Below are 25,453 nucleotides of genomic sequence, written 5' to 3' on the forward strand. Positions count from 1 at the left end.
ATTGTGGTCTTTGGTAAAATTCAGAAGAGAACTTGAACTTTTCTATCTTCTATGAAAAATTTGGAACAAAATTTTAAATTTTTTCATCTCTGAGAAAAATCTGAACTGAATTTAAGAAAATTTAGAATTAAAGTGAAACTTTTTATCTTCATGGAAAATAATCACAATCATAGTATAACTTTTCCTATCTTCTACGGAAAATTTAGAAGTGAACTTTAAATTTTTCATGTCTTGGTGAACTTAAAACTGAAGTGGAAGCTTTTTATTTTCGCTGGAGAAATTAGAAATGAATTGTGTTCGTTGGTAAAATTCAGAAAAGAACTTGAACTTTTCTATCTTCTATGAAAAATTTTGAACAGTATTTTAAATTTTTCATCTCTGAGAAAAATCTGAATTGAAGTGGAAAATTTTATATTATTTTGGGAAAATAGAATTGATCAATAACTTATTTCATTTTCATTGAGAAAATTCAGAATCGAAGTTAGACTTTTCTTCTTCCGGGAAAATATTTGGAACAGAACTTTAAATTTTTTCATCTCTTTGAGAAAAGTCGGAACTGAATTTAATAAAATTTAGAATTAAAGTGAAACTTTTTATCTTCATGGAAAATAATCTATGGAAGCTTTTTATTTTCTATGGAGAAATTAGAATTGAATTGTGTTCATTGGTAAAATTCAGAAGAGAACTTGAACTTTTCTATCTTCTATGAAAAATTTGGAAGTGAACTTTAAATTTTTTGTCTTGGTGAACTTAAAACTGAAGTGGAAGCTTTTTATTTTCTTTGGAGAAATTAGAATTGAATTATGTTCTTTGCTAAAATTCAGAAGAGAACTTGAACTTTTCTATCTTCTAAGACAAATTTGGAACACTATTCTAAATTTTTTCATCTCTTTGAAAAAAATCTGAACTGAAGTGGAAAATTTATATATTATTTTGGGGAAATAGAATTGATCAATAACTTATTTCATTTTCATTGAGATAATTTAGAATTAAAGTTGAACTTTTCATCTTCCGGAAAAATATTTGGAACAGAAATTTAAATTTTTTTCATCTCTTTGAGAAAAGTCGAAACTGAATTTAAGAAAATTTAGAATTAAAGTGAAACTTTTTATCTTCATGGAAAATAATCTGTGGAAGCTTTTTATTTTCTCTGGAGAAATTAGAATTGAATTGTGGTCTTTGGTAAAATTCAGAAGAGAATTTGAACTTTTCTATCTTCTATGAAAAATTTGGAACAATATTTTAAATTTTTTCATCTCCTTGATAAAAATCTGAACTGAATTTAAGAAAATTTATAATTAAAGTTAAACTTTTTATATTCATGAAAAATAATAATAATCATGGTATAACTTTTCCTATTTTCTACGGAAAAATTTTGAAGTGAATTTTAAATTTTTCATGTTTTGGTGAACTTAAAACTGAAGCGGAAGCTTTTTATTTTCTCTTGAGAAATTAGAATTGAATTATGTTCGTTGTTAAAATTCAGAAGAGAACTTTAACTTTTCTATCTTCTATGAAAAATTTGGAACAATATTTTAAATTTTTCATCTCTTTGAGAAAAATCTGAAATGAAGTGGAAATTTTTATATTATTTTAGGAAAATAGAATAGATCAATAAATTATTTAATTTTCATTGAGAAAATTCAAAATCGAAGGTTAGACTTTTCTTGTTCCGGGAAAATATTTGGAACAGAACTTTAAATTTTTTCATCTCTTTGAGAAAGGTCGGAACTGAATCAAAGAAAATTTAGAATTAAAGTGAAACTTTTTATCTTCATAGAAAATAATCTTTTCTATCTTTTCTAATCTATCCTATTTTTTAGAAAATAATCATAGTATAACTTTTCTTATCTTCTATGGAAAAATTTAGAACTGAACTTTAAATTTTTTATGTCTTGGTGAACTTAAAACTGAAGTGGAAGCTTTTTATTTTCTCTGGATAAATTAGAATTGAATTGTGTTATTTGGTATATTATTTTGGGGAAATAGAATTGATCAATAACTTATTTCATTTTCATTGAGAAAATTCAGAATCGAAGTTGAACTTTTCTTCTTTCGGGAAAATATTTGGAACAGAACTTTAAATTTTTTTTATCTCTTTGAGAAAAGTCGGAACTGAATTTAAGAAAATTTAGAATTAAAGCGAAACTTTTTATCTTCATAGACAATAATCACAATCATAGTATAACTTTTCCTATCTTCTACGGAAAAATTTAGAAGTGAACTTTAAATTTTTATGTCTTGGTGAACTTAAAACTAAAGTGAAAGCTTTTTATTTTCTCTGGAGAAATTAGAATTGAATTATGTTCGTTGGTAAAATTCAGAAGAGAACTTGAACTTTTCTATCTTCTATGAAAAATTTGGAACAGTATTTTAAATTTGTTCATCTCTTTGAGAAAAAATCTGAACTGGTGGAAACTTTTTATATTATTTTGGGAAAATAGAATTGATCAATAACTTATTTCATTTTCATTGAGAAAATTCAGAATCAAAGTTGAACTTTTCTTCTTACGGGGAAATATTTGGAATGGAACTTTAAATTTTTTCATCTCTTTGAGGAAAGCCGGAATTGAATTTAAGAAAATTTAGAATTAAAGTGAAACTTTTTATCTTCATGAAAAAAAATCACAATCATAGTACAACTTTTCCTATCTTCTACGGAAAAATTTAGAAGTGAACTTTAAATTTTTATGTCTTGGTGAAGTTAAAAGTGAAGTGGAAGCTTTTTATTTTCTCTTGAGAAATTAGAATTGAATTATGTTCGTTGGTAAAATTCAGAAGAGAACTTGAAATTTTCTATCTTCTATGAAAAATTTGGAACAGTATTTTAAATTTTTTCATCTCTTTGAGAAAAAATCTGAACTGAAATTGAAACTTTTTTTATTATTTTGGGAAAATAGTATTGATCAATTACTTATTTCATTTTCATTGAGAAAATTCAAAATCAAAGTTGAACTATTCTTCTTCTGGGAAAACATTTGGAACAGAACTTTAAATTTTTTCATCTCTTTGAGAAAGGTCGGAACTGAATTTAAGAAACTTTAGAATTAAAGTGAAACTTTTTATCTTCATCAAAAATAATCATAATCATAGTACAACTTTTCCTATCTTGTATAGAAAAATTTAGAAGTGAAATTACAATTTTATGTCTTGGTGAACTTAGAACTGACGTGGAAGCCTTTTATTTTCTCTGGGGAAATTAGAATTGAATTATGTTCATTGATAAAATTCAGAAGAGAACTTGAAAGTTTCTATCTTCTATGAAAAATTTGGAACAGTATTTCAAATTTTTCATCTCTTTTAGAAAAATCTGAATTGAATTTGAAATTTTTCTAATATTTAGAGAAAATAGAATTGATCAATAATTTATTTTATTTTCATTGATAAAATTCAGAATTGAAGTTGAACTTTTCTTCTTTCGGGGAAATATTTCGAATAGAACTTTAAATTTTTTCATCTCTTTGAGAAAGGTTGGAACTGAATTTAAGAAAATTTAGAATTAAAGTGAAACTTTTTATCTTCATGGAAAAAAATCACAATCATAGTATAACTTTTCCTATCTTCTACGGAAAAATTTAGAAGTGAACTTTAAATTTTTATGTCTTGGTGAACTTAAAAGTGAAGTGGAAGCTTTTTATTTTCTCTTGAGAAATTAGAATTGAATTATGTTCATTGGTAAAATTCAGAAGAGAACTTGAACTTTTCTATCTTCTATGAAAAATTTGGAACAGTATTTTAAATTTTTTCATCTCTTTGAGAAAAAATCTGAACTGAAGTGGAAAATTTTTATATTATTTTGTGAAAATAGAATTGATCAATAACTTATTTCATTTTCATTGAGAAAATTCAGAATCGAAGTTGAACTTTTCTTCTTACGGGTAAATATTTGGAACAGAACTTTAAATTTTTTCATCTCTTTGAGAAAGGTCGGAACAGAATTTAAGAAACTTTAGAATTAAAGTGAAACTTTTTATCTTCATGGAAAAAAATCACAATCATAGTATAACTTTTCCTATCTTCTACGGAAAAATTTAGAAGTGAACTTTAAATTTTTATGTCTTGGTGAAGTTAAAAGTGAAGTGGAAGCTTTTTATTTTCTCTTGAGAAATTAGAATTGAATTATGTTCGTTTGTAAAATTCAGAAGAGAACTTGAACTTTTCTATCTTCTATGAAAAATTTGGAATAGTATTTTAAATTTTTCATCTCTTTGATAAAAATCTGAATTGAAGTGGAAAATTTAATATTATTTTGTGAAAAAAGAATTGATCAATAACTTATTTCATATTCATTAGGGAAATTCAGAATCGAAGTTGAACTTTTCTTCTTCCGGGGGAATATTTGGAACAGAACTGTAAATTTTTCATATCTTTGAGAATGGTTAGAATAGAATTTAAGAAAATTTAGAATGAAAGTGAAACTTTTTATCTTCATAGAAAATAATCACAATCATAGTATAACTTTTCCTATCTTCTACGGAAAAATTTAGAAGTGAACTTTAAATTTTTTATGTCTTGGACCTTTTCTTCTTCCGGGAAAATATTTGGAACAGAACTTTAAATTTGACTCTGAGAAAGGTCGGAATTGAATTTAAGAAAATTTAGAATTAAAGTGAAACTTTTTATCTTCAGGGGATATAATCACAATCATAGCACAACTTTTCCTATCTTTTACGGAAAAATTTAGAACTGAACTTTAAAATATTGTGTCTGGGTGAACCTAAAACTGAAGTGGAAGCTTTTTATTTTTTCTGGAGAAATAAGAAATGAATTGTATTCTTTGGTAAAATTCAGAAGAGATCTTGAACTTTTCTATCTTCTATGAAAAATTGAGTCTGCTAGTAGTATCTTTATCTCTAAAAATTCTTTTTCTTACATCTCTGACCTTTTTAATAGATATTCTGAACGTTTGACGTTCTAGCATACCCTAAAAATAATGAACACTTAACAAAATAATGCATAAGATATTTTTAATGAAATAACGACATGTAGAATATTAACATAAAAATACGTTAAATACATTATTATACATTATTAGTACACTTGCACTTTACTTTCCGTCAATTCATCTTTATATTCATTGATGATATTGTCTGCTAATGTCCTTTTTATTCTGCCTGCGATTTCACTGTCTATTGTCACATTATTTTTACATAGATAGCAGTTTTGGCATATTGACAAGATATGCTTAATGACATTATTTCAGGATTATGCCTGTCCACTTCTTGTTCTCTTTAAAATGCTAATACCGTAAATGTGATGATATGATGTATCAACAGGTAATGTGTTGCCAGCATCATTAGCCTGGAGTTGTCCCCAATAATAGAGAATTACTTTTATGTTTCCATTCTCATTGAGTAATAATTTCTCTGGTAATGTTACACTCGCATATCCACCGTTTACACGATTGAAATTCTTGGGTACTCCAAAGAAATATAACTTATCGCTGTCATGACAACGCATGCATACATTTCCAATAGTGTTACCACTTGCACTCGCTTCATAGTTCAGGTATTTCTCCTTGTCAGCATTCAACACGACGATGATTTTATCATTTGCACATAGTTTTGTCGAATAATTCATCCTCACTTTTTTACAGATATGAATTGTGTGTTTACCCTTCCACTGCGTAAAAAATACTGATTTAATGCATGCAATAAACTAGGTAGTGTCGATAACCTGCCATAGAGTACCAGTGGGAAAGCCGCGTCATGTCTATGAACAAGCACAGAGTACGATTGGTAGAGCCGTAAGCATATTTCATGTCATTTTAAGATACGTAAAAAGTTTAAAAAAATACTGTAAAATGGCTTTAGGATGGACATTATGAAAAGAACTTGTTGTGAAATGCCCTTTGAAAAGTATTGCTTGGTGTTGGAGCATTCAAAAAGGCAGTACAGTAAAGTTGTGGGTGAAAAGGATGGGTACTTCAACTTGTAAAATGGGTTTAGGAAGGACATTACGAAAAGAAATTGTTCTGAAATGCCTTTTGAAAAGTATTGCTTGGTGTTGGAGCATTCAAAAAGCCGTAAAGTAAAGTTGTGGGTGAAAAGGATGGGTACTTCAACTTGTAAAATGGGTTTAGGAATGACTAAGAAAAAAAATTGTTCTGAAATGCCTTTTGAAAAGTATTGCTTGGTGTTGGAGCATTAAAAAAGCTGTAAATTAAAGTTGTGGGTGAAAAAGATGGGTACTTCAACTTGTAAAAATGGGTTTAGGAGGGACATTAAGAAAAGAAATTGTTCTGAAATGCCCTTTGAAAAGTATTGCTTGGTGTTGAGGTATCCAAAAAGCTGTAAAGTAAAGTTGTGGGTGAGAAGGATGGGTACTACAAGTTGGAAAATGGGTTTAGAATGTACATTAAGAAAAGAAGTTACTCTGAAATGCCTTTTAAAAGGTATTGCTTGGTGTTGAGGTATCCAAAAAGCTGTAAAGTAAAGTTGTGGGTGAAAAGGATGGATGCTTCAAGTTGTAAAATGGGTTTAGAATGGACATTAAGAAAAGAACTTGTTCTGAAATGCCTTTTGAAAAGTATTTCTTGGTGTTGAGGTATCCAAAAAGCTGTAAAGTAAAGTTGTGGGTGAGAAGGATGGGTACTTTAAGTTGGAAAATGGGTTTAGGATGGACATTATGAAAAGAACTTGTTCTGAAATGTCTTTTGAAAGGTATTTCTTGGTGTTGAGGTATCCAAAAAGCTGTAAAGTAAAGTTGTGGGTGAAAAGTATGGGTACTTGAATTTGGAAAATGGGTTTAGAAGGGAAATTAAGAAAGGAACTTGCTCTGAAATGCCTTTTGAAAAGTATTTCTTGGTGTTGAGGTATCCAAAAAGCTGTAAAGTATAGTTGTGGGTGAAAAGGATGGGTACTTCAACTTTTAAAATGGGTTTAGAAGGGACATTAAGAAAAGAACTTGTTTTGAAATGCCCTTTGAAAAGTATTGCTTGGTGTTGGAGAATTCAAAAAGCTGTAAATTAAAGTTGTGGGTGAAAAGGATTGATGTTTCAACTTGTAAAATGGGTTTAGGAAGGACATTGAGAAAAGAACTTGTTCTGAAATGCCTTTTGAAAAGTATTGCTTGGTGTTGGAGCATTCAAAAAGCTGTAAAGTAAAGTTTTGGATGAAAAGGATGGATGATTCAACTTGTAAAATAGGTTTAGGAAGGACATTGAGAAAAGAACTTGTTCTGAAATGCCTTTTGAAAAGTATTGCTTGGTGTTGGAGCATTCAAAAAGCTGTAAAGTAAAGTTGTGGATGAAAAGGATGGATGCTTCAACTTGTAAAATTGGTTTAGGAAGGACATTAAGAAAAGAACTTGTTCTGAAATGCCTTTTGAAAAGTATTGCTTGGTGTTGCGCTTTCAAAAAGCTGTAAATTAGAGTTGTGTGTGAAAAGGATGGGTTATTCAACTTGTAAAATGGGTCTAGGAAGGACATTAAGAAAAGAAATTGTTCTTAAATGCCCTTTGAAAAGTATTGCTTGGTGTTGGAGCATTCAAAAAGCTGTAAAGTAAAGTTGTGGGTGAAAAGGATTGGTACTTCAATTTGTAAAATGGGTTTAGGAAGGAAATTAAAAAAAGAACTGGTTCTGCAATGCCTTTGAAAAGTATTGCTTGGTGTTGGAGCATTCAAAAAAGCAGTACAGTAAAGTTGTGGGTGAAAAGGATGGGTACTTTAACTTGTAAAATGGGTTTAGGAGGGACATTAAGAAAATAAATTGTTCTGAAATGTCTTTGAAAAGTATTGCTTGGTGATTGAGCATTGAAAAAAGCAGTATAATAAAGTTGTGGATGAAAAGGGTGGGTACTTCAACTTGTAAAATGGGTTTAGGTTGGACATTAAGAAAATAACTTGTTCTGAAAAGATATAATAAAGTCTTAAAAAAGTATTAAAAATTGGGGGTCTCAGGGGCCTTTGGGACGCGGGGGGTTCTTTGGGAGTCCGGGGGACGTTTGAGGACCGGGGGCTTCTTTTGAGTTTGGGGTAGGGGGATCGGGGCCATTTGGGGTTGGGGTATGGGACCTCACAACACTGTTCAAATGGAACTTGTGTATTATAACGACCAGAGAGTTTCAACCTCAAATCCTCTTCTAAAACCTCTTCTAAAATCATCTTTTAAAATGTTTCTAACTCTTTCGCCGAAATAATTCCCTAAAATTTCTAAAATGGTTTCGCGCAAATAGCCCCTCAACGTAATTTCAGCGTGTTCCTTTTGTTCTTGGCATTCCTGCGCTGTCACATTTCAAATTACTAGGAAACCCTTTCCCGCGCTAATCTCTTCCTCTCTAAGATCAAAACATTCGCCCGGAAACAATTTATTTCCCTTTCATAAATCAATAATTCCCCTAGCGATTATGTAAATCACCCCTCATGTCATTACACGTGGCCAAACAACAACAACAACAACAGATCGATAATCCTTGAATAAATTATGTCCCGTCAGCGTTAAACTTAATTGTAGATGGCAGCAGGGGTGAATCGTGGGAGTAGCACCCCCCTTTCTACTCCCTTCTCCAATATAATGCCCAGTTAAACAGTAAGAAAACACAATTCACCTGATTTGCACCAATTACCACCAGGCTACCATTTGATCAGCACTTTCTTATTAGAATTCTAATCATTGACTTTTGGTAAATTTTTTTCGTGGTTGCTGCATTGACAATGGGATTAAATTAGACTAAAAGTAAATATAAAATCAATTCCACATACTTTATATGATAGGCATTAAGTAATTTTCTTATCGCTACAGTTTTCTAAAAGTTACCTTTGCATCAGATTACACAGATGATACTTTTAAGCAATTAAAAATTAGTCATAGCAGTAACTTTATAGGAATAACTCTGAATGCGACCAGTAAATTTCCCAAGGAGGAAGGGAGAGGGGAGGCAAGTGCAACCAGCCTTGTCTTTATCATCATTTGAATAGAATAATTATGTAAAAATTATTTTTATACCTGTCTTTTTCTCTCCTTGGGGATGTGACTGCCCTTCCCCAGGCAAGGCTATATTGCTTATGTAGAAATTTTTGATTTTCCTAATTCCCAGTATGTGTGCCCAATAACAGTATAACTTTCCTGAATTTCAGTAAGCTGAGAACAAAAGTGCCTTTATTTAAAGCCAAAACCAATTTATCCATCAGGGGAAGAAGAAGGGGGAGGGTAAAATGAAGATTTGTACCTTTAAGAATAAAAAAATATTTTCAATTGTTTGAAGTAATTTAAAAAAAAAAATGTTCCCCTCAAAGGGTGCACAGACCTTAAGTATTAAACCGGTAAAACTTTTTTAACTTTAAATTATTCGAGAAATAATTCGTTTTTATTAGTTTTAAAGGCAACATTTAGTTTTGAACCATAATGGACAATTTGCATAACTGGGGGGGGGGGGTTGACATACCCAATATCCCTGGAGACATAATTACTGGACCATTCAACTATGCTGAAAAAACTCCCTGTCTTAAAATTTTGATTGGAAGAGCGTGGCATAAGACGGGGGACTGCTTGCCCTCCAATCACTTTTGACTCCTAAAAAAGGCACTAAAACTTTTTTAATTTCCAATCAAATTAGCTCGTTGAATAGTTTTAATGATATTACTAGCTACAATAGAGCAGTGCCTATGATATTGCTTATATGCCCTTTTGAAAACCTGCATGCATATAGTCTTTTCGTTAAATTGAAGCTCTACCTAAATGTTCCCTAAAAGTTTCACCTCAATACCCTTAGCATCATTAGTTACAGCAACTATAGAAGTAGTACTTAAAGTATATACTCGGTGTCTTGTGGATAATTCAAAATCCAGCACAACTTACCCTGAAAGGTGTAATTTAATAATGTATGCTGCTCCTTAGATATTGCTTTATCAGCCTTTTAACAATCTACATACTCATAGTCTGTTTTGATTTAGCTTAACATCTGCCTAAATGTTCCATGAAAGCTTTAACTTAATTGATTAAGCTTCAAATTACAGTTTAATACTTAAAAGGAGAATGGTAAAAATAGGAACACTGATAATACCACTCCAACTCACTTCTTCACTTTTACAGAATACAGTAGTACCCGTCAACACCAACACAAAATATACCCACCATGTTCATAGAAAGATTAGGCCAAAACTCTTTATCTAGCCGAGTGTGGAAGACTTGGAACGCACTTCCATTAGCAACAGTTGCGACTATCACGGTCCAGTCTACGAAAAGATTTTAAGGTCCAGTCTACGAAAAACGAAAAGATTTAAAGTATTATTTTCTTTTTGCCTGAAACGACTATGTCAATATAAAACGAACAGAAATTAATTAAAAAAACTTTTTCCACAAAATAAGTTTTTCAAAGAAAAGTAAAGAACTCCATTAAACAAAAAATGAGCAAAAATAAATTCAAATAATCTATGAAGAGTGAAACTACCGCAAATCAGCATCGATAAATAAATGAAACCCAAAACGAACAGAAATTACAATAAATAACCGAGTCAAACCCAAAACGAGCAGAAATTAACATAAGTTGGGTTCAAAACCCCCATGCCTTCCCAAGGCCATAACATAATTTGCTCTTTACTGAAAAAAAAAATAAATGTTTTTACTTTTATAACTTTAATAAATGAAATAATATTAATATTTTGATTACTAAATATCAGTATATGTATATTAAACTGACACTGCACATTATATTGTATTTTTTTCAGTAAAGTGCAAATTATGTTCTATGAAAACTGAAAAACGAGGTATATCATAGGCAGCGCTCTAGCGCTGGCTAAGTAAAGAACGATGTGGGCACAATGTGTATTTTTTTCTTCAGCCGGGCACTTCTTATCGAAGGAGTTGTCGTAGAAACTTTGAAAAGGGCTCATTCGATTGAAAATTGGAGTGGCTAGTGCCCTTTTTAATAGTCGAAAGTGATTGGAGGGCAACTAGGCCCCCCCCACGCCCATCATTCCCCCCAACACATCCAATAAAAATTTTGAGACAGCCATTTTGTTCAGCGTAGTTGATTCCCAGATAGAAAATATGTTTTTGAGGAGGACACTCCCCAACAACCCTCAGAGCAAGGGTTTTAAGTTATGCCCTGGGGGCATATAAGGTTGTTTTTTTTTATAGAAGGCGTTGTCATAGAAACTTCAAAAAAGTCTCATTCGATTGGAAATTCAAAGGGCTACTGCCCTTTTTCATAGTCGAAAGTGATTGGAGGGCAACTAACCCCCCACCCCAAGCCCATCATTTCCCCAAACACATCCAATCAAAATTTTGAGATAGCCATTTTGTTCAGCGTAGTTGATTTTCAGATAGAAAAAATGTTTTGAGGAGGACAATCCCACACAACCCTCAGGGCCCGGGTTTTAAGTAACGCCCTGGGGGTATATAGGGTTAGTAAAGAAGGTGTTGTCGTAGAAACTTCAAAACAGGCTCATTAGATTGGAAATTCAAAGGGCTAGTGCCCTTTTTAGTAGTCGAAAGTGATTGGAGGGAAACTAGCCCCCCCACTTCGATCATTCCCCCAAACACATCCAATCAAAATTTTGAGATAGCCATTTTGTTCAGCGTAGTTGATTTCCAGATAGAAAATATAGTTTTGAGGAGGAGACTCCCACAAAACCCTCAGCGCAAGGGTTTTAAGTTATGCCCTTGGGGCATATAAGGTTTCATAGGCAGCGCGCTAGCGCTGCCTAAGTAAAGAACGATGTGGACACAATGTGTTTTTTTTTCTCCATACCTGGGCACTTCGTATCGAAGGAGTAATCGTAGAAACTTCGAAAAGGGCTCATTTGATTGGAAATTGGAGTGGCTAGTGCCCTTTTTAATAGTCGAAAGTGATTTGAGGGCAACTAGCCCCCAAAACCCCACTTCCATAATTCCCCCAAACACATCCAATCAAAATTTTGAGATAGCCATTTTGTTCAGCATAGTTGATTTCCAGATAGAAAATATGTTTTTGAGGAGGAAACTCCCCTAAAACCCTCAGGGCAAGGGTTTTAAGTTATGCCCTGAGGGCATATAAGAACGATGTTGGCACAATGTACTATTTATTATTTTTTCCTTTAGAGCAGGGCCCTTCATATGGAAGGGTTTTAAGTTATGCCCTGGGGGCATATAAGGTTTTTATAGAAGGCGTTGTCGTAGAAACTTCAAAACAGGCTCATTCGATTGGAAATTCGAAGGGCTAGTACCCTTTTTAATAGTCGAAAGTGATTGGAGGGCAACTAGCCCCCCCCCCCCACCAACACCCATCAATCCCTCAAAAACATCCAATCAAAATTTTGATAGCCATTTCGTTCATCGTAATCGATTTCCAGATAGAAAATATATTTTTGAGAAGGACACTCCCCCACAACCCTCAGGGCAAGGGTTTTAAGTTATGGCCTGGGGGCATATAAGGTTTATAAAGAAGGCGTTGTCGTAGAAACTTCAAAAAAAGCTTATTCGATTGGAAATTCAAAGGGCTAGTGCCCTTTTTAATAGTCGAAAGTGATTGGAGGGCAACTAGCCCCCCCCCCCTCCACGCCCAGAATTTCCCCGAACACATCCAATCAAAATTTTGAGATAGCCATTCTGTCCAGCGTAGTTGATTTCCAGATATAAAATATATTTTTGAGGAGGACACTCTCCCATAACCCTCAGGGCAAGGGTTTTAAGTTGTACCCTGGGGGCATATAAGGTTTTTATAGAAGGCGTTGTCGTAGAAACTTCAAAACAGGCTCATTTGATTAGAAATTCAAAGGGCTAGTACCCTTCTTAATAGTCGAAAGTGATTTGAGGGCAACTAACCCCCCTCTCACGCCCACCTTTCCCCCAAACACATACAATCAAAATTTTTAGATAGCCATTTTATTCAACATAGTTGAAAGTTTTGGTCTTTAAGGATGACAACCCCTCCCCCCACAGCCCTCAGGGCAAGAATTAATAGTTATGCCCTGGGGCCATATAAAGTTTTTAATGAAAGGCAACTAGCCCCCCCCCCCCGCCCACGCCCATCAATCCCCCAAACACATCCAATCAAAATTTTGAGATAGCCATTTTATTCAGCGTAGTTGATTTTCAGATAGAAAATATGTTTATGAGGAGGACCTACCCCCCCCCCCCCACGCCCATCATTCCTTCAAACACATGCAATCAAAATTTACACCCAAAAACAAAAAGATTATAGAAGGCGTTGTTGTAGAAAATTCAAAACACGCTCATTTGATTGGAAATTCAAAGGGCTAGTGCCCTTTTTAATAGTCGAAAGTGATTAGTTATATTTTTGTTGATGTTGTTGCTTAGACCAGGGCACTTTTGTCGTGGGAACTTCGAAAAGGGCTCATTCGGTTGAAAATAGAAAGGGCTGATGCCCTTTTTAAAAGTCGAAAGTGATTGGAGGGCAACTAATCCCCCTTCCACTCCCACCCTCCCATTCGGCCATTATGTTTAAAAACTAAACGTTGCCTTAAGATTAAATCAAAATGCACTGTGTTAATGCTAATTCTCAATAAGGCATCTCAGCAGTATCCCAAGAACGACTGAGAGTATTATGTTCAAACTTTCGGGGCTACTTCTGCTCTTGAAATTTAACCAAATCAAAATAGCGTAAGTGTATCCAAGCTATCAAAGAAAGTAAACAGATTTTTTTTGCAAATGGTATCAAGTTCTCCATTTCAGGTCAACTAGAGGAGGTATGAAACTAAATTAAACAGTACTATTTGTGTCCAGATTTTTAAAAGGGTGTATGTTATTAAAAATTGCTGAAAATTTTTCTCCAGCATATAAATAGCAGGCCAAACTATAAAGTCTTAAAAAAAAAAAAGATTTAAAGAGATATTTTCTTTTTGCCTGAAAAAACTATGTCAATATAAAACAAACAGAAATTAATTAAAAAAACTTTTTCCACAAAATAAGTTTTTAAAAGAAAAGTAAAGAACTCCATTAAACAAAAAATGAGTAAAAATAAAATCAAATAATTTACCAAGCGTGAAAGTACCACAAATCAGCATCGATAAATAAATGAAACCCAAAACGAACAGAAATTACAATACGTAAATAACCGAGTCAAACTCAAAATGAGAGGAAATTAACATAAGTTGGGTGCAAAACCCCAAGGCCTTCCCAAAGCCAGAACAAACTTTGCCCTTTACTGAAAAAATACAAATGAATGTGCATTATCAGTTTAATATACATATACTGATATTTAGTAATCAAATGATAATATTATTTGATTTATTAGTTATAAAAGTAAAAACATTTATATTTTTTTCAGTAAAGTGCAAATTTTGTTCTGGCCTTGGGAAGGCATAGGGGGTTTTGCACCCAACTTATGCTAATTTCTGCTCGTTTTGAGTTTAACTCGGTTATTTATTGTAATTGCATTTCGTTTTGGGTTTCATTTATTTATCAATGCTGATTTGTGGTAGTTTCACACTTGGTAGATTATTTGATTTTATTTTTGCTTGTTTTTTGTTTAATGGAGTTCTTTACTTTTCTTTTAAAAACTTATTTTGTGGAAAAAAGGTTTTTAATTAATAGTAACAAAAAGGTTAAAGATATACTAAAAAACACTGACCTGTTTCTCTAAATACTTGAATTATACAGGCTTATCTTAGTATGGACAATATTTTTGAAGAAACTAAATTTCAGTGGGGAGGGAGGGGGGGGGGCAAAATGGAGTCTGAAGGGAGGGAAAACTGAGATTTGGGAGGGGCAGTTGCCCCATTCCCCATAGCAAATTGCACACCCTGGCCCAGAGGGCTGCAGGGGATTTGACATCCCCAAAGGCGTAATTACTGGACCTTTTAACAATGCTGAAGAAAATAGATGTCTCAACATTTTGATTGAATGTTTCTTTTGGAAAATGATGGGCATGTGTATGTGTGTGTGGGGGGGGGGGGGGGTTTAGGGTACTGTTTGCCTTCATATCATTTTTGACTCTGAAGAGGCAATATAACATCCAATTTCCAATCAAATGAGTCCTATTGTAAGTTTATACAACTACCCATTTCATAAGTCACTTTTGGCTCTTAAAAGGGAATTAGAACTTTCAATTTTTCAATTAAATGAGCCTCCTCTAAAGTTTATACCCCCCCCCCCTTATAAAAAACATTATATAATTTCAGGGCACAACTTACAACTCTTGGCTCCAAGTTATGAGATATTGTTTCAAAACCAAAGCCCTTGTTATATGATCTATAGCTGTTTTGAACAGAATGGCTATCTCAAGATTTTTATTGAATGCATATAGGGAAAAGAGGAAGTGAGGCAGAGCTAGATGCCCTCCAATCACTTGGACTCTTATGACCAACACTAGGAATTCTTATTTCCAATTGAATGAGCCACCTCTGAAGTTCATAGCCTACAATCACCCCTTCCATAAGAACCTTAAATGTTAAAAATGGACAACTAATATAACACATAGCCCTTACCCCAAGGGCTGTAGGGGGGTTGTTATCCTTAAAGACATAATTACTGAACCTTTCAAATATAATGAACAAAATGGCTATCTCCAAAATTTAATTGAATATGTTTGGGGAAATAATAGGCATAGGGGAGAGGGGCTGGTCGCCCTCCAATCACTTTTGACTATTAAAAAGGGCAGTAGAACTTTCAATTTCCAACCATATGAGCCCCTTTTGAAGTTTCTACAACAGCTCCTGCAATACAAAGTGCCATGGTAAGAAATAATAAATATGTTGGGCCAACATTATTCTTTAATTAGGCAGCACTATCATGCTGCCTATGGTCAGGTTATTGTGTTTCTTTCCATTGTTATCTAAAACATTAAATTATTTTAATATAACATTCAACATCCAATAGATCATAAATTCTTTTGCAATCAGATTGGACAAGTGCTTTTGAAGGGTGAAGAAACATATCACATAGCAACATACAACAGAACAATAGAAAAACATATTATTTAGGATAATATTGGTTATAATACAACTATTAACATCTTTATTATTGTGAAAACTCTCCTGCTCCTCCCCTGATTATCCTAGTTACAGCCTTATGATTTACACAAAACTAAGAAGGAAAAAAAAAAAAAAATCTAAAACAATGAATTGTTTCAATTAATCAGATTATCATGTTTCTTTCCATTACCTAAAAGACTAAATCATTTAAATGTAATCAATATCCAAAAAACCTTAAATTCTTTGGCTATCAGATAAAACAAACACTTTTGAGGGGTCAAGAAATATGTAAAAAAGCCTTCTACATACTTGTAAATAAATTACTCAGCTACTGGAGAAATGCCTTCCTGTTGATTGATTCTTTTAGACTTCTGAGTGTACTTGTAGTTTCTCTGTAACACTTTTGAGATACTGGTATTTTGAGTAAACAATAAAAAAAAATTGTTGTCTTACACCTTTAAGTAATAAACATAATAGGATATTTTTCTGTTCTTGAGCAGAACACAATATTTGAGAAAACAATTTAAGAACACAATAACTACCAAAAAAGCTTAGTTCTGTAGGAAACCATATATACTCCTGGTCCTTCCATAGATGCATCACTACAGTTACTATAAACTCACTATAGCATGGAACCACCTGAGGCAAACACAGCTACACACACTCTTCCTCTGTCCCAATCCATAACCTCTCTCTTTACTCCCTCCCAAGGAGTTCCTATTTCCTGTAAAGGCATTTGACAAGGTCCCTAATTAATAATTGACTTTGTTCTAAGTAAAGAGCATCAGGAATCAACCAAGAATTATTAGACGGACTTCCTGGACTAATGGATTTCCTGGCTGGTAGATATCAGATTGTATTGGACAAAGATTGTGTGATTGTATGGTAGATATCAGATTGAACAAAAAAAAGAAGGTTAGAAAAACAATAAGTTTTACTTTTAGCGCCTTCCTGGCTGGTAGATATCAGATTGTAAGACTCCACATGACAGATGGTAAATGTGCTTACTTATAAAGTCCTGTTAGACAAGTCCAGTTGCTTCTCTCTTTTGATGTATCCAAATGTGTTACCATCTATTTTGGTTGCAACAATCCTCAGCAGGGAGAGGCCAGGGAGTCACCATAGATAATCACCTAAGATCCACAAACACTTTGCACTAACTGTCTCCAGAGCATATTCAAGCCTTTGACTTTTTAGAGAGCTATTACTAGCTGGTCATGCAGAATCTTTTTTAAGCTATATAAGGCAACTGAGACAGAATCTTCCTAGCTGATCCTTTTTACAAGTGATATAGGCTATAGCTGATTGAAGGTGTACAAAGGAGGACCACTATATGTATTATTGACTTGGTAAAAAACCATATAGTGATAGATGATCTACGCTTAAGCTACCATCTTTGACTTTCCAATGCAGATGCAGCAACATGCTTCTAACATAAAGCTCTTTACTCAGATAAGCAATGAAAGACAACCATAAGGTCACTCCAAGAAGGTTCATAACCCTCAGTTACCCATATAATTAAACAAGATTTTTTTTTAGCAAAAGGGTTTGCAAAAGACTGTTTAAAGGGGTATTTCTGTTGTCCAATTGTTTACTAACAGATGTTTATTTGGACAGTAGAAATAGGATTATTAGCTAACAGAAATATTTTGCATAAAATTCTCCAATAATTTATTTCAAGAAGTATTCAATTTTTCAGATATTCTCTAACAATGTTAGCTGACAGTTTTTAGTTGGATGGCATAGACTATTGTTGGGAACATTGTTAGCTAACAGTTTTCTGTTTGGATGGTAGAATGGTAGGCCTAATAGCCTTATTTTTCTTTTTAACTCTGCAAATTTGTTTTCTTTGTAACATTTTAGTATTTAGATTAACAAAGTAATAACTACCACTCCTGAATCAGCTGTAAATGGCATTTTTATTGGTAAATATTTATATTAACAGAGTATTTACATAGCTAAGAAAAAAAACTTATGGTAAATTTTTTATTATTCATATTATTGACTTATGAATAAAGTAAACATACCACTCAATGCCTTTTTTTTATGCTCTTTCCAAATATATCAATCATTTTTGTCAGAAATGAATTTTACCCTCACCCCTATATACCAATTCATGGTATATATTTGCACATTAGGGTAAAGTTCTACCAAATCATATTATTAACTTACGCATAAAGTGAATATACCACTCGATGCCTTTTTTATGCTGATTACGAATATAGTACGGTAATCATTCCTATCGGAAATGAATTTCAGCCCCCCCCCCCTATATATGCCAATTCAGGGTATATATTTTGGTCAATAGGCTATATACGAAATCATATTATTGAGTTAGGACTAAAGTGAATACAACATTTGATGCCTGTTTTTATGCTGATTACGAATATAATAAGCATTTCTATCGGAAATGAGTTTCAGCCCCCCCCCTATATAGGCCAATTCAGGGTCCGGTTAGGTAGAGCCTATAGGCCTATAGGGGGGGGCTGAAATTTATTTCCGATAGAAATGCTTATTATATTTGTAATCATCATAAAAAAAGCATTGAATGGTGTATTCACTTTAGTCCTAACTCAATAATATGATTTCGTATATATTGACCTATATTTCTACATTAAGGGGGGCGGGGGCAAATTTTGTTTCTGATGTAAATGGGAGGTTAGTTTAAACTTTACCCCCACCCCCCCTAAATTAGAAATATATACCTGAATTGGCATATATTGGGGGGGGGGGGCTGAAACTAATTTCTGATAGAAATGCTTATTATATTTGTAATCATCATAAGAAAAGGCATTGAATGGTGCATTCACTTTATTCCTAACTCAATAATATGATTTGGTAGAACTTTACCCACATTAGGGGGTGTGAAGAGAAAGTTTAAAATTACCTCTCATTCACATAAGAAATAACATTTACCCCCCCCCCCCCCTAATGTGCAAATATATGCCCTGAATTGGTATGTATAGGGGTGGGGGTAAAATTCATTTCTGACAAAAATGATTAATTGCCTATATTTGGAAAGAGCATAAAAAAGGCATCAAGTTACTTTATTACTTTATTTGTAAGTCAATAATATGAATAATGAAAAATTTACCAAAATTACTTCTAGGGTCAGGATTTCATCCTGAATCCAAATATGATAGTTGTTTCTGTTTCAAATTCAATTTTAACCTGACCTTGCCCAAATATTAGCCCATATTATGTATTTCATAGGCCTATTTATTTATTGATTCTTGATTGTCTCACCATCAATATGATTTATGGGTAAACCAGTTTAAAAAGATGTACACTAACATAGGTATCTAAGCTGTATCTACAATAAGAATAACACCTTAGAGGGTCAGTAAAGGGCTTCAAATTGGATTTGTGGTAAATTTGCAGTGGGCCTTATGATTTAGATAAGATGAACGTGATAACATGCCTTTTTTATGCTCTTCCATAATTCAATAATTGCTTCTGGGACTAATTATATATTTAGCTCTTAAAGGTGCCCCAAAGGTATTTCATTTTCATGTTTGTAACCACATGAAGAAGTTATCAAAATTAGGCTTGTTAACGTTTGTTCTCAGATCGCTGATCAGACCAGAGCAGAATGATGAAAGACGTTTGCACAAAAACGACCAAAGATGTAAGACCTTTGGTCAAAGATTTCACTTTTATGCGTTTTCTGACAAAAGATTTAAGATCTTAGCACATTGATGAAGGAAAAAACGGCCCTATTGTAAAGTTATTGAAAAGTGGTTAGATGCTGCCAATTACCTTTAGATTGATGTTTTGTTTTTCTCAATCGAAAATCACCGTCGAAAATGAAATTTTTAAAACGTCTTTTAGCATCATTATGAAAAGAATAAAACAATACCCTTGTTTCGACTTTGAATTTTTCCGACTGGGTACCGTTGGCTTACCTCTCAATTGGTGAAAACTGGTTATCGGTGGTCTAATCAAAATATTTACTTTTTGTTCTTATAATTTTTTCCTTGTCCATGCAAAACAACAGTTTTTTTGTTCAACGAATTAAAAAAGTGTTTTCTTTTTTACTTAAGTTCAGCTAATATAATTACTGGGACATCCGTGACAATTTTGAAAAATACCTCTTTTTGGATTTTCATGGAAAAAATTTGTTTCTTTCCTCATAGGTTTTGAAAAACCATGGTTGTATTATTTCTTCATTAAAAAAGATAGAAGAAATACCTTTTTCACTCCATACATATTCGTTTATTGGCAACAATCGTTCATTCCACTACTAAAGACAAGGAGCTTCGGCTCCTCTGCTGGATTTGCGCTACAGTAAAACAAAACAGTTTTAATGCCAATCATTTAAGTAAAAAAAACAAAAAAACTACAATCAACTAAAATACAAGCAGGTTCTGACAAAGTTTTCTTGCCACCTCAAACAGCCAACATGCTTTAGTAAATACAAACTGCCAGGAATTTACGTTATCAGACCCAAAAAGAAAAGTTTTTATAGCAACCTCTCTTTTGAAGAAGCCAACAAAAATCTGTTGAGACGAATCTTAACCTTCTGAAGAGTCAAACTTAAATAACTAGATTAAGATAGAAGTGATTGTTTAAGGGAATATCAGTTGCAAAATCAATCACAACAAGTGACTTAGAGAGAACACTATCATGCTGAACTTAAACTGTTATTTCGTTTAGGACGTGCTCATTTGGTCAGTGCCCACTTTCTGTCAAAAACCACAAGGGCACTAGGAATGTACCATTTTGTGGAATTTATTACAACCGTTTCTAAAAGTTAATTTGATTAACTTGAGAAAGGAAAAATGTCTCGAAGCAGATGTGCTGGAGCTTTGGTTCCACACATGGGGCGCAGGTCCCACTAGTGGGGCATGGCAATATTCCAATTGGTCTTGGGCAGGACATACACTCTTCGGCTAACTATACTTTGGAATCGTAGTTGTGAAAAAATATTTTTCAGCTGAACGAACTCAAATTCATTTGCATTTAAGAAGCAATAAAAATATGATAGTATTCCAGTGATGTCTTACATTGTTCATGTTTTTTCATGTGAACGACGTCACATTCATGTGCATTTAAAAAGCACAAAAATGATGGTATTCCAGTGACATCATACATTGTTTAAAAGGTGTTGCATTTATACTATAGTTTTCATTATCACACAATATGCCTAGAGGACACAGTAAAATATACACAAAGCTAACGGTCTTTGAAGCCTCCTTCAGGTGAATACATGAAAAATTTTAGATAACAAAATTTAAATATCACAAGGAAGAATCAGAATTTCAAGAATGCCTAGGAAGAGCATGGGCCAAAATCAGCTGGAAACCACTGCACTAGAAAGTGGATGTGATTTACGGAACTTCTATCATCTTCATCACAACTGGGAAACATAAAGTAACCCACAACGTTCTTGCACTTCCCAAGAAAGTTTCAGAATGAAGCAGGGTTGTTATCAGTTTGTGCATGCACTCCAATTCTTTTTCCAGAATATGCAATTAGCTGACATTCTCCGTTCAAAACAACCACTTCCAAGTCTATTGTCTGCGAGCAGTGATTGTACAATCCAGTAACTGACAAAACACAGCCAGAAACTGCAATAGAAGGGTCTAAACACTTTAGCTGATTTAGAAGATTGTCTTGATTAGTGATTCAGCATTAAATCTGCTCACAAAGGGTTTGGTGAAACTTAACGCACTTGTTACGAACTTTATTAACTAATTATGTGTCACGGTTTCTCGCAAAGAACTCAAGCTTTGAACCAAAATATATATTGCAATAATTTTTAGGTAGCTGGGGTGTTTAATGTCAACCTTTCAAGGTCCCAAGCATTTCAACTTTTCTATTTTGACAAAGCAAGATATTATTTCTTTCAGTCCTCTTAAACTATTTCCAAAAGGACATGCACTTGAAGTGTTTCACTTTGGAACTCTTTGTTGAGGCTGTTCACTCTTGGTAAAACGTGTCTAAGGAGCAAATATGCAACCGCACGCTTTAGAGCACTTTACAGAGCTTGAGCACATAGTATGGTGTCAGCAAACATGGACTGTGTAATATAAAATTAAAGCTTCCCATTGTTCAAGCAAACGTTCAATTATATTTTCAATTGCCAGCTAACATGTTTTATTGGGATACAACAGGCAGTGCTAAGCAGTGCTAACGAAACTTTGCAAACTCTTGGTTTCTCATTGGGGTATATGTAATAAAATAGTATATATAATGACTAAACTGGACAATCGACAGATCTAAAATTCGTAATGCAGCTTCTGAGCACAACGCAGAGTGACAAATACACCCAAAACTAAAGCCAAGGCAGGTCTCGTTTAAAATGTGTAGGGAGACCATTGCTTGATTGACAAATAACGCAGGCATCGTCTGACACGAAGCCGATCACGTTTTTCACAAGAATCCCTGTGAGTGAAATTTCTTCCCTATGGGCTTTTTGAAATATTGTGAAGAGGCATTAGTGACAACCGGCACGGAAAAAAAACATGACGATACCTTCACCCCTCCCTGAGAAAAATTGCACCATTATAACTAGAAATTTGGTTGTTATTTGGTCAGTGAACTCGATTGCAATGATGGAAAACTTTGTATTTTTAGTATTTTCGAGACATTGTCCTCCCCTGTTGTTCCCACTTGTTTAATCAAAGCTTTAGGCTTCATTTTTTCACAGTTAAAATTATTAATGGCTTGAAAGTCTTTGACATGGAACTTGAGAATTTGTGGAAGTATGTCCATCTACGAAATAGGGAGATCCTTTTTGGCAACCCATGCATTATCGCTTTTATTAAAACCTCAAATGCCCGGGCATAACTTAAAACACTCGTTCCCAGGCTCTGAGGGTTTTGGATGACATCGGAGCGTTTATTATCTAATCTTTGGAGTATTTTCAACAGAATGGCTATCTCAAACTTTCGATGGAATACATATCAGGACAAGAAAGCGTGGACGGGCTAGTTACCCTCCCATCCCTTTTACTCCTAAAAAAAAGGCACTAGAATTTTTAATTTTCAATCAAATGGGCCTCCTCGAAAGCTTATACAACCACCATTTCCATAAAAATCCTATATACCCTCAGGGCATAACTTGCAACACTTAACCCCGGGCTCTAGGGGTTGTGACGACTCCTAAGTTTTGTTCTTTATCTTTGCAATATTCCGAACATAATAATTGCTTCAAAATTTTGATGGGATGCATTTGGGGAAGAGGGCTCTGGGGAGGGGTGAGCTATTTGCCCTCCAATCATTTTTGACTTTTAAAAGGTGCACTAGAATTTCCAATTTCCAGTCGAATAAGCCCCCTGGGGGTTTCTACCACCTCTTCCATGAAAACCTTAAATACCCCAAGGGTATAACTTACAACCTTTGACCCAGTTATCTGATTGTTATCTGATTTTTTCAAGTTTTTTGAACAAAATGGCTATCAATGATTTTTGATCGGATGTATTTGGTGAAAAGAGGGGGTGGGGAATAGTCACCCTCCAATTACTTTTGACTCTTAAAAAGGGCACTAGATCTTCCGATCACCAATCAAATGAGCCACCTCGACAACTAATACGACCACTTCTTCCATATGATGAGCCTCTGGGAAAGAAATTATAAATAAATAAATAATAAAACATTGAAGCCTTATGGCCTTTACTATAGGCAACGCTATGGTGTTGCCTCTGATAAGAAGTTTATTTTTTAAAGTATATTAATTTTTGCGTAAAAAGTGGGTAGTTGAAGAGGCGACAGTCCCCCCCCCCCCTCATGTGTGGAATAATGTCTGTTCTTTCTAAGTTTTAATGTTACTCTTTACTGTCACTTTGAAACATATTTTTTCTTATTGCACTTACCTATCTATTCTCACATGAAATATTTATCATGCCATCTACTTGATTGGTGTGAACATCATATTTAAGCAAAGATTAATGCAATATTGTTTTGTGAACTTCGCTGATTGAGAGTATGAATTTTCAATCATTAACCTAGTCGTTTACCTAGCCGTCAAGAAATAACTTGAAAATTGCAAGATTAAAGAAAAAAACGCATTTAAATTACCGAAATAGAAGAAGCTTGACTAACTAATAGGAAGGGAACGAAAATCTCAAATGAACCAGAGTTTTTCAGAGCTATTTAATTTTACGTCACTATGTTTTTACACTTACTAATATATATAATATACAATAAACTTAAGGATACACTAAACTCTTATTTTAACAAAAAATAGAAATTTCTTCATAAGTGATAAATTTCTTTTAGAATTGTTCAAAAAATTTTCATAGCTTAAAAAGAATATATATATATATATATATATATATATATATATATATATATATATATATATATATATATATATATATATATATATATATATATATATATATATATATATATATATATATATATATATATATATATATATATATATATATATATATATGTCAGTAATTTTGTCCAAACAGGAAAGAAGCACAGAATATTTTGAAATGTCTCCACTTCACTCAGTCTAAGTGCAATCGGCAGTTAATTCTCTGAGGCACTTAAACTTTTTTCTAGAATATGTTTAAATCCTTGCAACTGCTGAGAAAGTTTCAGTTTCCTAAGCATTTCGTTAACATCACTGCAAGAAAAGCCAGTTATGTCTATCATTCCAATTATTTCCAACGTTGGAATAGACCTCTTTTCGCTATCTTTATTCAACCATCTGTAAAGCGTGTCAAAAAATCCTTTAAAACGGGTGATTTCACATCCATTTAACGCATTGCAGCATAAGCGAGAAAGTTCAATAAAATCTGGAATAACAAAATCATCAACAAACTTAGGGCCTTCCTCCCCTTTAATTATCACAAGAGCGAGCTCCTGTACAGCTTTTTCTTTTTGATTATGGCCATAGTAAGTAAAAAAAATACTTTCAAGAATTTCAAGATCTTTCGTTTTAAAATATTTATCAAGTACTTGCTCGGCGATCTCTTCTTTAATGCCAATAAAATCGTATTTTTCTACTATGTAGGAGAATTTTTCTTTGTCCAAACCTTCGTAGTTGGAAATATTTCCTTCTTTATAATAATCCATTATGGTTTTCATGGTATCAAAATCAATATCATCTGCCTCAATAAGATTCGTGTGCTTTTCGAGCATTTCAGACTTCAGCATTTTCTTAAACTCCTCGCTAATAGCTGCTAAATGGATTTTCGTTGCTTCAACATAGCCACCGTTGCATCGAATGGTCATTACCGGACTTTCCTGCTCGTTTAAAACGGCTAAAACTCTCATGAACGCTGATGGTTTATACATTTCTATGGAGATATCAAAACAATTTTCTAGCCACACAATACTCAAACTCTGAATAAAAAAAGCTCAAATTTGTAAATGATATGTTTTTCCTATAAATATAATATTTGTGCTAGAGACGAAAAAGAGTCTACGTTTTTTAACGATAACGTTAGCGTTTTTTGCACGTTTATGAAAATTTTGCGATTGAAAATAAAAGCTCCACTGTTAATTAATGCAGATTTGACTCCCCTGGATTCATCATACAGGTCAGAAAATAGTCTCTCAAATTTTGATTAAATTCAGAAGTGTGACTACAATGTAGCTCGGTCAGGATAGTTGATTTGTACTTCAATTAAAGACCTAT

At 33.3% G+C, this 25,453-nt stretch overlaps 1 protein-coding gene across 1 annotated transcript; it reads right to left on the bottom strand.

Moving 5' to 3' along the window:
* Positions 1-24,339: 24,339 nt before the first annotated feature.
* On the bottom strand, positions 24,340-25,110 carry LOC148939174 (uncharacterized). Its single transcript, XM_089107251.1, has one exon. It carries the CDS (start codon positions 25,108-25,110, stop codon positions 24,340-24,342), a length of 771 nt encoding a protein of 256 aa, XP_088963377.1.
* Between the last annotated feature and the right edge of the window lie 343 nt (positions 25,111-25,453).

This window comes from Artemia sp. Qi Xiang Cuo, chromosome 21 (genome assembly GCF_049724085.1).
Source record: "Artemia sp. Qi Xiang Cuo chromosome 21, ASM4972408v1, whole genome shotgun sequence".
Lineage (NCBI taxonomy): Eukaryota > Metazoa > Arthropoda > Branchiopoda > Anostraca > Artemiidae > Artemia > Artemia sp. Qi Xiang Cuo.

Excerpts from the sequence above, each read along its gene's own strand:
- LOC148939174 (XM_089107251.1), bottom strand. The coding sequence starts at position 25,110 with ATGTATAAACCATCAGCGTTCATGAGAGTTTTAGCCGTTTTAAACGAG.